The sequence below is a fragment of the Sinohyriopsis cumingii genome, chromosome 12 (assembly GCF_028554795.1).
Source record: "Sinohyriopsis cumingii isolate HCF-2022 chromosome 12, ASM2855479v2, whole genome shotgun sequence".
Lineage (NCBI taxonomy): Eukaryota > Metazoa > Mollusca > Bivalvia > Unionida > Unionidae > Sinohyriopsis > Sinohyriopsis cumingii.
The window spans coordinates 14,288,115-14,300,452 of NC_142972.1; the positions used below are offsets into that span (position 1 = coordinate 14,288,115).

Below are 12,338 nucleotides of genomic sequence, written 5' to 3' on the forward strand. Positions count from 1 at the left end.
AAATAGTTTTCTTCTTCCACTCAGTGACTCTGAACTTTAACCTTATGATCCAACATTCATTAGGTTTCCTACTTACCTCAAGTGCAACCAATCCACAAAACTTGGACCTGGTCTCTATGTAGAACTAATTTTACTGTATCAAAACTCGCATTATGACCCCACAATCAAAAAGGTTCTTCCTAACTCCAAATACAAGCTATTCACAAAGTTTGGTGCAAGTCTGGGAAGTAGAACTAATGTTATTGTGCAGAAACTATTTCTTTTGTAATGTCATAGTGACCCTGACCTTGCACATATTAACCCTAAAATAAACAGGTTTCTTTCTTGTCTCAAGTGCATGCCATCCACAAAGTCTGATCCAGGTATTGAGGTAGAACTAATGTTATTAACCATTTTTGGTTTTTCAATCAGTGATCTTGAAATTGACCTTTTACCCTTTCACCCTGAAATCGATATGCTTCTTCCTTTGCCCAAATGCAAGACATTCACATAGTTTGGTAACTTTAGATGGTTGAGATATTTAGTTATTGTGCAGAAATGAAATTGGTAACAGACAGACAGACACTGTAATATAATACCTTATGGTGGATGTATAAAAAGCTCACATGGTCAATGAAGTAATATTCATTGCAGTTGTATTACCTCTGCAAGCAAATAGGTCCAGCAGTTTCTGTGGAGAAATCTTTTGCCCATTTCTCAAGTTCTTCTGCTAGATGACTCTGTTCTTTGGTCAAGACAGTATTGGCTGTCAGAAAATGTTTTTCCAGTCTGTTGATCAGGGGAATGGGGAATTTCTTATACACCACATCCTTCTCTGCTACCACAATCAATCTATGAAAAAGGTGCAATTTAATGAAAATTGGTGGTGATATTCTGTGCTATTTATAAAGTATCCATAGTAAACTTCTAGTAAAAGAAATATTTTGGACAATGGAAGAAACACATACTCCGAAAAGTGTCAAACAGAAAAGAGGAAATAACTTCTTCAGAAAAACTGGGAGTCATTATTAATTATCCTGCAAAGTCATCAGGGTCTTTAATGAAAACATGTTCAAACAAAGATTGCAAATTCAGGATTAAGCTAATATATGCTCCGGGTTCAATGATGGGACCCTTTCCCAAAATGAAAAGTTTCCCTTGACTTACCCAATTATCAATCCAGAAGCACTTTATCCTTTTGCAATTCACTACTTTTGCTATCAAATAATGACCATTTTGTTCAAATTTTGGTACACTTTTAGTATAAGCTGGACAAAATGCAAATGTGCCTTATGGCAATCACTGGCACTCTTATTCTATCTTGCATATCATGTATATGTGAATTAAATATAAAATACTATTTTAGAAAGACAAGGGTGGATGTTTTCATACAACCTGCTTTTACTTGAATGATGTGTTATACGAGGGACTACTTTTTTAGATGACACCCACCACTTGTCATGGCAGTCAAGTAGCTAGCTAAACTGGTGAAAACAAAGTTACACCCCACAGGTTATTTTGCAAAATGCTAACTTAAATCCATATATGCAAACTGTTTATGTATGCTAAGAAAAAGAAAATTAAGAAAAGGTTCATTTGTAAATTTTAGGTCTGTGCATTTGCACATTTCTGCATCAAGTCTATGAGGTACCATGTATACCCGCTTATAAGATGAGCCCAACTGCAAACTGCACAGACCCAGATCTGCCATCGCATAATGCACCAGAAGATCTGGGTCAGTGCAGTTTGTTAGGAGTAATCACTAGAACATACAGCATAGACACTGATCTGAAGGCACATTATCTTATGGCAGACCAGGTTTTTGTTGCTTGCAGTTTGACTCGACTTATAAGCTAGTATATACGAGAATACTGTGGTGGGTTTAATCTTTTATTTACAATTCAAGTGTGAAAATTAAGTACTGACAGTCTTTTTATGATTAAGTTACTTTTATCAACATGTCAATTGTCATCAGACTATTGTAAATGAAAGAGTGTAAGATATTAAGCATGATAAGATGCTCCCTGGATTTTATTGTAATGGGGAAATTCCCACCTTGTCACAAAAATAAAGAGGGAGTAAAACAAAAATGATGGGGAGAAGGAAATGGCCATAGTTAAATATTTACATAACACTTTAATATCCATCTCTCTTTCATCCTGCTCCACTCTGTAAGATCCCTATTGAAATTAAAAACTTTAAAAGAAGTTGCCTCCATGTGTATTAAGCATTAATCTAATGACTGTTTCCAAACTTAAATCTGTTCCTTATCCCTTTCACAGTCCACTGTCTGAAGGAGCATATGCATAGCTAGCTTAGCTAGTTAAAAACTGTTTTTTAAGGTTATGTACAATTTTCCACAGCTCACATGCATTGTCTTTTAGATACTTCTGCTCCAAACTAAGATTTATCATTAACATAAACTCTGCCAAAGTTTCACTTTCTTGAATAACCATTCTACTGAACTATGCCAGATTTACTGTTCCATAATGCTAAATTAGGATTTTAAGACCATCAATGCCAAAGTCTACTTGTTCAAACAGAAGTATTTTGATCAAATAAATATCTTTGCTTCTTAATTTCATTATTAGATTCTTACTTATTAGATTTTATCATAACCTTTATGATAGGGCTATATGGTTTTGTAGTACATGATCCCACTGGGATAAACTGTGATGAGAAAAAAAGAAAAAGAAAATTGTACTCTACTTTTAAATTGTCCATATTTTAATTCAATTAATTCAGCCTGTTTGTCAGTCTTTTCAACATTTAATTTTGAAATAACACTGAAATTAGGGGCTGACCAGAATGTTGTCTGTTTTTTCCATCTAGCATGTACATCTAACTCATATTTAATACCATTTCAGATTCGAAATCACTTATTGGAATCTCCATTAACACTTTCCCAGCTCCAATAATCTGACACACTTCCTAACCTTAAAAATAAGTGACCTTCATCACTATGATCAGCCGGTATTTGTCAAATGAAAGCACCATCTAAAGATGAACCATGCTGGGTATCAGCCATTATGGGTCTTATAGATAGCCTGTATTATAAACATGCATTTGTACATGTAAAACGTATTTGATGCAAGATTCAAACTAAGACGAAATGCTTGTTACGGGCCCAACAGGCTAATCAAATTTAGTTTAACAACTATTTGTGTCAAACTGAAGAAACCAGATGTGTAAACAGCTGTGAGATATTACATGTTGCAAAAAGCACTTCTAGTTCTATTAGCTTATGTCATGAACATCTGAAAAAATAAATATTGTATACTGTAAAGAGTACAGTTTCATATGTGTAACTTATAATTAATTTGCAGGAATTCTCATGCATCGCTCTTTTCGAAGCATGCAAATTCATACAAATATTGCACAAATCATGTGACTGCATGCCCTGTGAGCTTCTATTAAGCATGTAATGAACAGGGGAAATACAAAGTCATTCAAGAGTGCAAATTAGGTGAGTGACATATTTTAAATATATGTGAAATTATGTGTGATATTAAGTGTGTAAAAAATGAAAAAAAACAATGACTAAGTTTGCAAAACACTAAAATAAACATAAAAACTTATTTAGCACATGCAAAAGCTCCCTTCTCTTGGATTTTATCACATTATCATAGGTCAGTGTACGTAAATTGTATTTTTTATTTTTTCTAAAGTTTTAATTCTATGTCATATCATTGGTACTTAGAGCTAGGATAAATAATTAAACAAATTAACTCTTACAAAGATGCAGGTGGTTGGCCAAGCAAATAATTATCTCTTACTTTTTCTGTTGGTCATTCAGTCCGAGAGTGCAAAGTTATTTTGCTGACTAGCCAGTTAAGTAGCCACTTTGAAAATAAAATAAAAACAACCTCAAATAGGATATTTTAATCCATGTACATAATTGAGAAACAAGAAGCACAAGCTATGTTGGTTGCAAGAAATTACAAGAAGAGTGCGTGTGTGTGCGAGTTTGATTTTTCAACATAGCTTTAAAAAAAATTCAGTCATGTCGCTACGATATCTGCAGTGTGGCAATTTATAGTGATGTCTAGCACTGGGGCATCATGCTGCAGACATATAGCAAGATGTCCCACCCAGTCACATTATCCTGACACCAGGCCATCCAGTCCTGACACTTACCTCTTAATGCCGAGCACCTAGCATGGCAGCTGTTAGTACCATTTTATATGTCTTTGGTATGACTCGGCCAAGGTTCAAACCCGTGACCTCCCGCATCTGAGGCGAATGCTCTAACCACTAGGCTACTGGAGTAGTGAAATTACAAGAAATAACTACTGAAAGATATACTCTTTAAATGAGAGTTGTTGTTGTTGTTGTTGTTCTAGGGTTAACGCCATTTTTCAGCACAAGATAGGCTATACATGGCAGCCAGTATAACTGGTGGAGGAAGAACCCTGGAAAACCCAGGGAAGAACCACCGACCCACAAGAAGCTACTGGCAGGCTTTCCAACGTACCCACGCTAGCCGAGCCTTGGACTCGAACCCACGCAGACAGAGGTGTGATGGCAGTGATCCGGAACGGTGAGTGCTTTAGACCACTCGGCCACTCGGGGCCCCCTTTAAATGAGAGAGGGAATTAACTCATAAAATAATATTTTCAAACCATTAGATATTTAAATATAAAAAATGACATTAACATGAATTTAATGGCTGTCACGTTATGCTGAAAAGTGTGGTCAAGCTGAACAATGAATGATAAAAAGTGATTATGACATTTTGTATTATGTGCCAACTTTAAAATTGTCAGAACTGATAATTTTGATGTTTTCATAAAAGAGTACATTTTTTGCAATACACAACTTTTTTAAAGTATAAAAATCTTGTATTTTTATTTTTAATGGAGGTACCTGAAGTCCTTATGCACCCTGCACTTGACTCTATGAGTTCCAAGGCCAAGATCCACATATCTCTCTCCTCCAAAATAAACATAGTACTGAAAAAGAGCAAACTTAATATAAAGGACCATAAATCAATAACACCATATATTTTCTTTTCCTATGTTAATACGGGATATATTTCTTTGTATGGTACCAAAAACATGATATTTTAATGAGTAGCAAAGCCATGAGTTAAAATATATAATTTTTGGTACCACAAAATATATCCAGTATTAACATGAGAAAAGAAAATTTTCTTGGTATTTTATAAACTAAACTGGCTCCATAATCGAAGTTTAGAAGAGTAAACACTCTTGTGCACAACACAGTAAACCCCCTATCATAAATTCACCCCATTTTCATGGCCTAATCATATTAATATACTTGACTTAAGAAAGCAGTAGGATTGAGTTGACCTAATCTGTCACAATAAATTACTTTTTGTCATTTTGTATTCTATTTGAAGCTATCCGAAAACAATGCAAAATCTGATTAGGCAATGCAGCGCAGCGGGTTTGCTGTTGTTGTCAAGGACACAAGGGGAAATAACTTCATAGATATGAGAGAAGCATCTGGTTAAAATTATTTTATCAAAGATTAATTTCAGTCTATGAAATTTAAAGCAGTTTCCATTTCTTGGTTCTAGTTCACAAAATACTTGTCGTTTTTGCAGGTACAACTTTTATAGGCACACACCATCAAGTATCACATGACATGATGGGAAATCTTATATTTTCACATCTGAAGATATAAGAACATATTTTTCATATGTAAAAATATAGGAATAAAAAAATATCAAAATTATTTTGGCAACAAGTCTATATTTTACATTTAAGTATATAATAATATATCAGTCCATGAAATTCCAAACCAAATGCTGGCAACAAGACTCCGTCCTTGGGACTTAAACTTTACTTGCAGAAAAGAATTTTCTACAATCCACAATAAGTTGGTTACTTTTGTCATTTTATTCTTTATTACTGCTGAGTATTGAAAACATCTCTGATAGACTGCAGAAACTCCAACATGCTAACTTTAGTATAAAAAAAATTTCTTACATGTGTTAGTGAGTGTGTTCACAAGAGATCCAAAAGTGAAGTATTACAGTGTTTGTCATAACTTTTAAGCTTCAACCTTAGGTTATTGATAGAATATCACTGAGAATATCAAAATACAACCACATGCAAAAAGTTTGGTTAGTAATATTTTTGTCAAAAAAGGTAATGAAGCCGTATCACTCAAGGTACAAACTGGGTTTGATAAAAAGCCATTAAATTTGTGTTATTATCCTCACAAGCAAGTAAAGCTAAAAACCAGAGTCAAAATCTTTCACCATTGAATTAATGTCAGATAACTATCAACTTGTTCAATGGAATACATCTAAATACAAAACCTGATCAATATTCACGTGTTCATAAACAAAATGAAGTATGAAAATGCAAGGAATGATATTTGACTTGACCACAAGGTCAATTAGATCCAGTTTTCAAAACTCCTTCACAAAGGTGTGGATATGTTGGTGGTCAGATCAGCATCATTTTCATTCAGAACCAATTAAAATATTGTAAGAAGTGAAAACACCATATCAGCCACCATTCATGCAAGAGGAGTATTGATACCAAGATTTTTAACAACCAGTACGGTGTCATCTTGGAGGTCAGATCAATGGTTCACAAATAAATCTAAGCACCAAATTTAAGGACTTTGCAATGACCTTTTAAGGGCTTGCAAACCTACCATAGCATGACACATCATGTGCAAAACACAATTTTTAACTGTGGATGTCGAAAAATGGTCATGCTATGGAAACACAATGTTCAGTCAGCTTGGCGACTCCCTCCTTCTCTCCCAATGAGAGAGTGATCAAGCATTACTGTATTTTCCCGCATATATCCCGCAGACGCAGATAATCCGCACCCTCATATAGCCCGCAGGTTTTGGGGTTTTGTGTAAAAAATCGTTGGCATAACCCACACCTTTGTATAACCCGCAACCATAGATTGATGAACTTTTTTGTGTATGTTCACATTGTCTACCATTACTGTTTTTAGAAGGACCGAATTCGTCAATGCTCACACGTGGATGACGAACGATACTACAACTACTACATTTTCACTCACCCGCCCAACATGCAAATTTGTATTTACGCTATCAAGTCAGTCGGCCCTGGTCCATATTCATCCCTCTGCATCAGTTCAAGTTAGTCACCCTGCCTCCACTATATTCCGGCTGGCAGCCGGCAGATTTGAATTTTGAAGCCAGGTACTTGTGAGCCGGATATGCAATGGTGTGAGGTCCTGAGGCTGAATGCCACAATTGTCAATTTCGAATGTAGCTCGCATGACGTCAATTAACTACCGGTATTCAGGCTCGGTACACAGTGCTTGTGCGCGTAGGCTGTCTATAGGAGCTGTGCCTCAAGTACAGGCTACATAAACGTAGACATTTCTAAATAATCTTGTATTCTTTTTAACTGTAGATTCCAGTTTAAATAATTTCTTTCTGTTTAATTTAAAAAATGCCAAAACGAAAGTCTTACACAGCCGACTTCAAGCTAACTGCCATTGCGTATGCTGAAGTGCATGGCAATAGAGCCACAGGCAGAAAATTTGATATTGATGAGAGTGTAATCCGAGGTTGGAGAAAAGAAAAAGGAATGTAGGAGAAGATGAATCCACGAAAACATGCTCGTCGCGGACCTAAAGCAAAATGGCCTCACCTTGAAGCTGACCTGAAGCAGTGGATCGTGGCCCAGCGGGAAAACAACCGACCAGTCTCGACAGTTGCCATCAAACTGAAGGCCAAACTCATGGCGGCAGAGAAGCACATTGATGATTTTAAAGGAGGAGTGCATTGGGTATATAAATTTATGAAGAGGAACCAATTGTCAGCCAGAACACGAACGACCATTGGCCAACGTCTACCCGAGAATTGGGAGAAGAAGATGGATGATTTTTGTGAATTCGTCGCCAGGGAAATATATTGAAATATTATTATGTGTAAAAAATTTGTGATATAGCCCGCACCCTTATATAACCCGCACACACACACACACCCCCACGGGGTTTGTAAAATCTGGTATAACCCGCAGGATATATGTGGGAAAATACGGTATTTACAGCACTCAAATGGTTCACAATATATTACAGGATAGATTTTCACAAGGCAGTTCTTTTATATAAATGTCTACATGGAACTGCACCAGAGTATCTTCAGGACTTATTCAGGCCTTTTTCAACACAATACCAGTTGAGATCAATATCACATGGAAACCTTCTAATACCAAAACCAAGAACAGAGCAATTTAAAAAGAGTTTTCAATACTCTGGTACAGTTCTGTGGAATAAACTTCCACTACATGTAAAATCTGCTAAAAAATTAGAGTATTTAAGAAAAGATATCATGAGCATGTATGTGTTTCTAATAGATAATGGAATTTAGTATTTTAATACTAAACATGTTAAAATAAACACTAATTATTGCTATCTTCATATAATGTGCATTGCTATACTCTCCTTAAGAGGGCCTCAAGGGAGAATAGTCCTTGACTAATGAGTCACCCTCTATAAATAAAGCATTATTATTATTATTATTATTATTATTGGAGAAGCATTTTATTCTATGCACATACTGCATGCACCATACTGACATTTCTCTTTCTCTAGTGTACAACATCTGTCAACATAGCAACAACACCCAGCATCAAGACACTGCAAGAATGCAGAGCTCAATCCCCTAAGTAACTAACATGTTTAAACAATCATGGAGAGACCATGTCACAAGAGCTAAGTACTCGTCTGCAATTTTGTTGCAGTGCACAATCTGCCATTTGCAGTTGCAAATCATTTTTCTGACTAACATGATTCACACTCCCTCACAGCAATGCAGACGCAGAAATAACTGCAAGACATTGCTTTTTGGGGTCACGAACACTGACCCTGCCCCCAAATATTGTCTAGGAGGTTGGCAGGTAAGTGCTTGTTACATTTTTTCCAAGGTTCTGTTTAAATTAACTTACACTTTTCAAGTTAAATTCTAAAACCTATTTGACTGTATTTGCCTTTAATTCATCTTAAAAATAACAAAATAAAGTATGAAGTTTGTCTCGAAATATATGTATAAAAAGGCACTGTCAGTATAATTTACTGCCATTACTCACTTTTCAGCTGTATGTATACTAATGTTAAATCACTGTATTATACCTTAAAAGACATGTCCAATCTAAGCATTCTATGTTTTCAGGGACACTATCATATTACGAAAAAATTTCTTCAAGATTATTTAATTCCCTGGCCTTTCCATTAGATCTTTTCCTAATACAGTTTGACTGAATAGTAAATGTTAGTTGCCCTGTGGCTTCTGCATTCTCAGTGAAATTATCAGCTTTAACTATGATAGCTTGAGAGAGAGAGACCTGTCTCAAACATGGGTTTTCATTTCACCAGCTGAAAAGAAGGGACGAGGGGATTTGTAGCTGACTCATATCATTTTACTCAGAATCAGTCTTCACAAAAGTCATAAATGACTTTTCTGAGAATTCCAAAGTGCTTGCAAATGATTGGCATTTGTTTCACTTCTCATATGTGAAGAAAAGGCATTCACCCTGATTTTCCCTAAATACATGAACTTATTACATGAAGCACATGCTACCATGGACTTATCCCCCTTTAACTCTCTAACCTTGAGCATTTGTAATCCATTATCTTTCTGCAATTGGACATGCATTCACACCATCATTAAAGCAAACAATGAAGTCAATGTTCACCATGTTTCACCTGCCAGTTGCACCAAATGGTTCACTGATGGTGACACTTTGGGAAGTTAGAGTAAAAAAATATCACAATCTAGCCACAAGACAGGAGATAACACCAAAGGTATCTGAATAAATGTAATATGCAATAAAATGAAGCATTAAAATGACAGTTAATGCTCAGTTTTCCCCAAAATGGTTTTCCAAAACCAGATATCAAATTCAAGGGTTTTTCAAAACCTATTCGAACCATGTTAAATGAGCTCCAATTTAATACAGAATGAGCTACATGTTCCTACAGTGCTTTAGTTAAAACCCCTTATTGTATGATGGCAGCTTCCTCATAATATGTTTCCCATGTTCTAAAATCTGGTAACCCAAGGCCAAGGGCAAGGTACACCAGTAGCTGGTATTCTATCAAGGAACACTGCCAAGTGGGATATTGATTAATGACATAAGACACTGCCTGCTGTATCCAGCCAAATAGATATACATCTCATTCAGAGAGACAAGATTTTCAGATTCAAATGATGCAACATTAATATAAAGGGCAGACATTAACAACTGCTCATATTTATCATGCTATTCTTAAAATTGTGCATATAAAAAAAGAAACAATGAGGAAAAATCCAGTTTTCAATGTGAGAGAAAACGACTGAACAAATTAATGAACGTGATACAGAAAATAAAATGTAATGGACATTTAAAATTGAAATTATATATGTTATCTTGTACATGAACAAAGAAAGAAAACATCTAATTTTGAGAACACTAAAGAAGAAACAAAACAAAAACTAACTTTCTTAACAATTACTTCACAAATTTGATCCAGACACTCGCCCTAGTATTGTTGTCTGTATATTCAGTTTAACATATCTGGGCAATATTTTACAGGTATAAATTCCACAAAATTCATAATAATATGAATATGTTCTAGAAAATAGAGCAGTGTAGCTTTTTCCAGGTAAATAATGGTTGCACTGTGAGAAACCTTTGCACTTTCAAGTCAATTTTCATTCAGAAGGTGAAATAATGGTATTTTTCAACATATGTACATATGATTAATGTTGGCAATTTGAAAAAGACAAAAAACATGATCATGTAGCAGTTGAAAATGATTGATGTCATGTATACTGATAAAGCAATATTAAAGAAAAAGACAGGTAAGAGGCATATGTGACCTATATAAACAACAAAAAAATCAGATGATCAAATAAAATTCAGAAAGAATGGTGCGATCATACAATAAATCAGTTAGACAATATTCTCTTATGTGATACATTTTCTATTGTGACCACACCCTACAATATCTCTGGTATTCCACTCATACATAAAGTCTAATTAATACATGTCAATATAAACATCCGTTCAGAAGGAGCCATATAAAGACTTTTAGGATGGCCATCAAGGTATCATTTTAATACTGGAATGACTATATACTGCAAGAAAGAAGTGTTGTTTTCTTTTTAATATCAGTATGGCCATCTATTCATCAGAAACTGCTATTAAGAGATTTATCTAAATTTGGACCATCTACATGTAGTCTTCAGCCTTCAAGTGAAAACTCCATGTCAATATGACATCCCATAAAGAGTAGTGATAAAAGATTTTATAGATGACAAACATGGCCATCAAATTGGAAGTCAAACAGCATTGTTTTTAATCCATATCAACCAGATATTATGAGAAGTGTTTTGGTTGAAAACCTGTTACTGTATCACCAACTATTCATCAGAAGGCCATACTGAATGTCAGACCAGCACTATTTTCAGTTAGGACCAACCAGACTGGAAAAGAAGTCATTTAATGAAAACCACATGTCACTATGGCAATACAAAATGTCATGTATCATCAAAATGTATGGTACCATGTAAGTTCAGAATGCATTGTGAATGGATGAAAATACATTATGATATTTTACATGTATATTTTTAATCACATTAAAACTCCATTAATCTGGACAATTTAGACATGTCATATTTCTGGGAAAGACTTCTGGGAGATTTGTTCATTTCTGGAAGATTATTCTGAAAATACAACCAATATGTCAGGGAATTCTTAAATAGTTTTAATTAGTTGTCCAATCCAGCATTTCTGACATCGCTTGGGGGCCAAATTTTTGGGTTAGATGCAGCAATTCTACCTGATGACTATGGACTTTTGTATATACTTTTGTTCCCACCTTGATGTTTTATGAAATTAAGTTAATTTTTCAACTTACCTGGTTGAGAGCATCATAAAGACTTTCATACAAGTTTTCCAGGTTCAGCAGCACCACTGTGTTACCTGTCTCCATGCACACCTTGATGCAGTTGATGTTACGACAAATCTGAAATGCAAATATACGCTTAGAAATAAGTAAATTCCAATACAGGTATAATAATCAGATAATACAGTCTGTTGGTATGCAAACATTATCTGGAACACAATTATAGTATTTGTGCCAGTGAGTTCAAAATCTGTTCTATGTTCTCAGGCATTAAGGAATTTGAGTCTTGGTTCAACAAATGCATGTATGTGAGAAAGCTTGCCAGTAGCATCCTGAGGATTGGTGGTTCTTCCCAGCCTCCTCCAACACCAACACTGAGCACCACATATGGCCTATCAGCTGCTAAAAATGGCATTACACCCCAAAAATCATACAGATTTTTTCAGTATGAACCTAATTTTTAAAAAAAATCTATCTTAAAATCTATTGTAACTCAATTCTGTC

At 35.1% G+C, this 12,338-nt stretch overlaps 1 protein-coding gene across 1 annotated transcript in view; it reads right to left on the reverse strand.

The window, feature by feature from the left end:
* The window catches only part of LOC149786024 (E3 ubiquitin-protein ligase rnf213-alpha-like), a 358,391-nt gene that overhangs the window by 192,591 nt on the left and 153,462 nt on the right, over window positions 1-12,338 (reverse strand). Inside the window, exons 35-37 of the mRNA XM_089978099.1 lie at window positions 11,847-11,954; window positions 4,846-4,931; window positions 643-831 (exon numbers count right to left, since the gene is read on the reverse strand). Coding sequence (XP_089834225.1) covers window positions 643-831; window positions 4,846-4,931; window positions 11,847-11,954 — 383 coding nt within the window. The remainder of the gene's footprint in view (window positions 1-642; window positions 832-4,845; window positions 4,932-11,846; window positions 11,955-12,338) is intronic.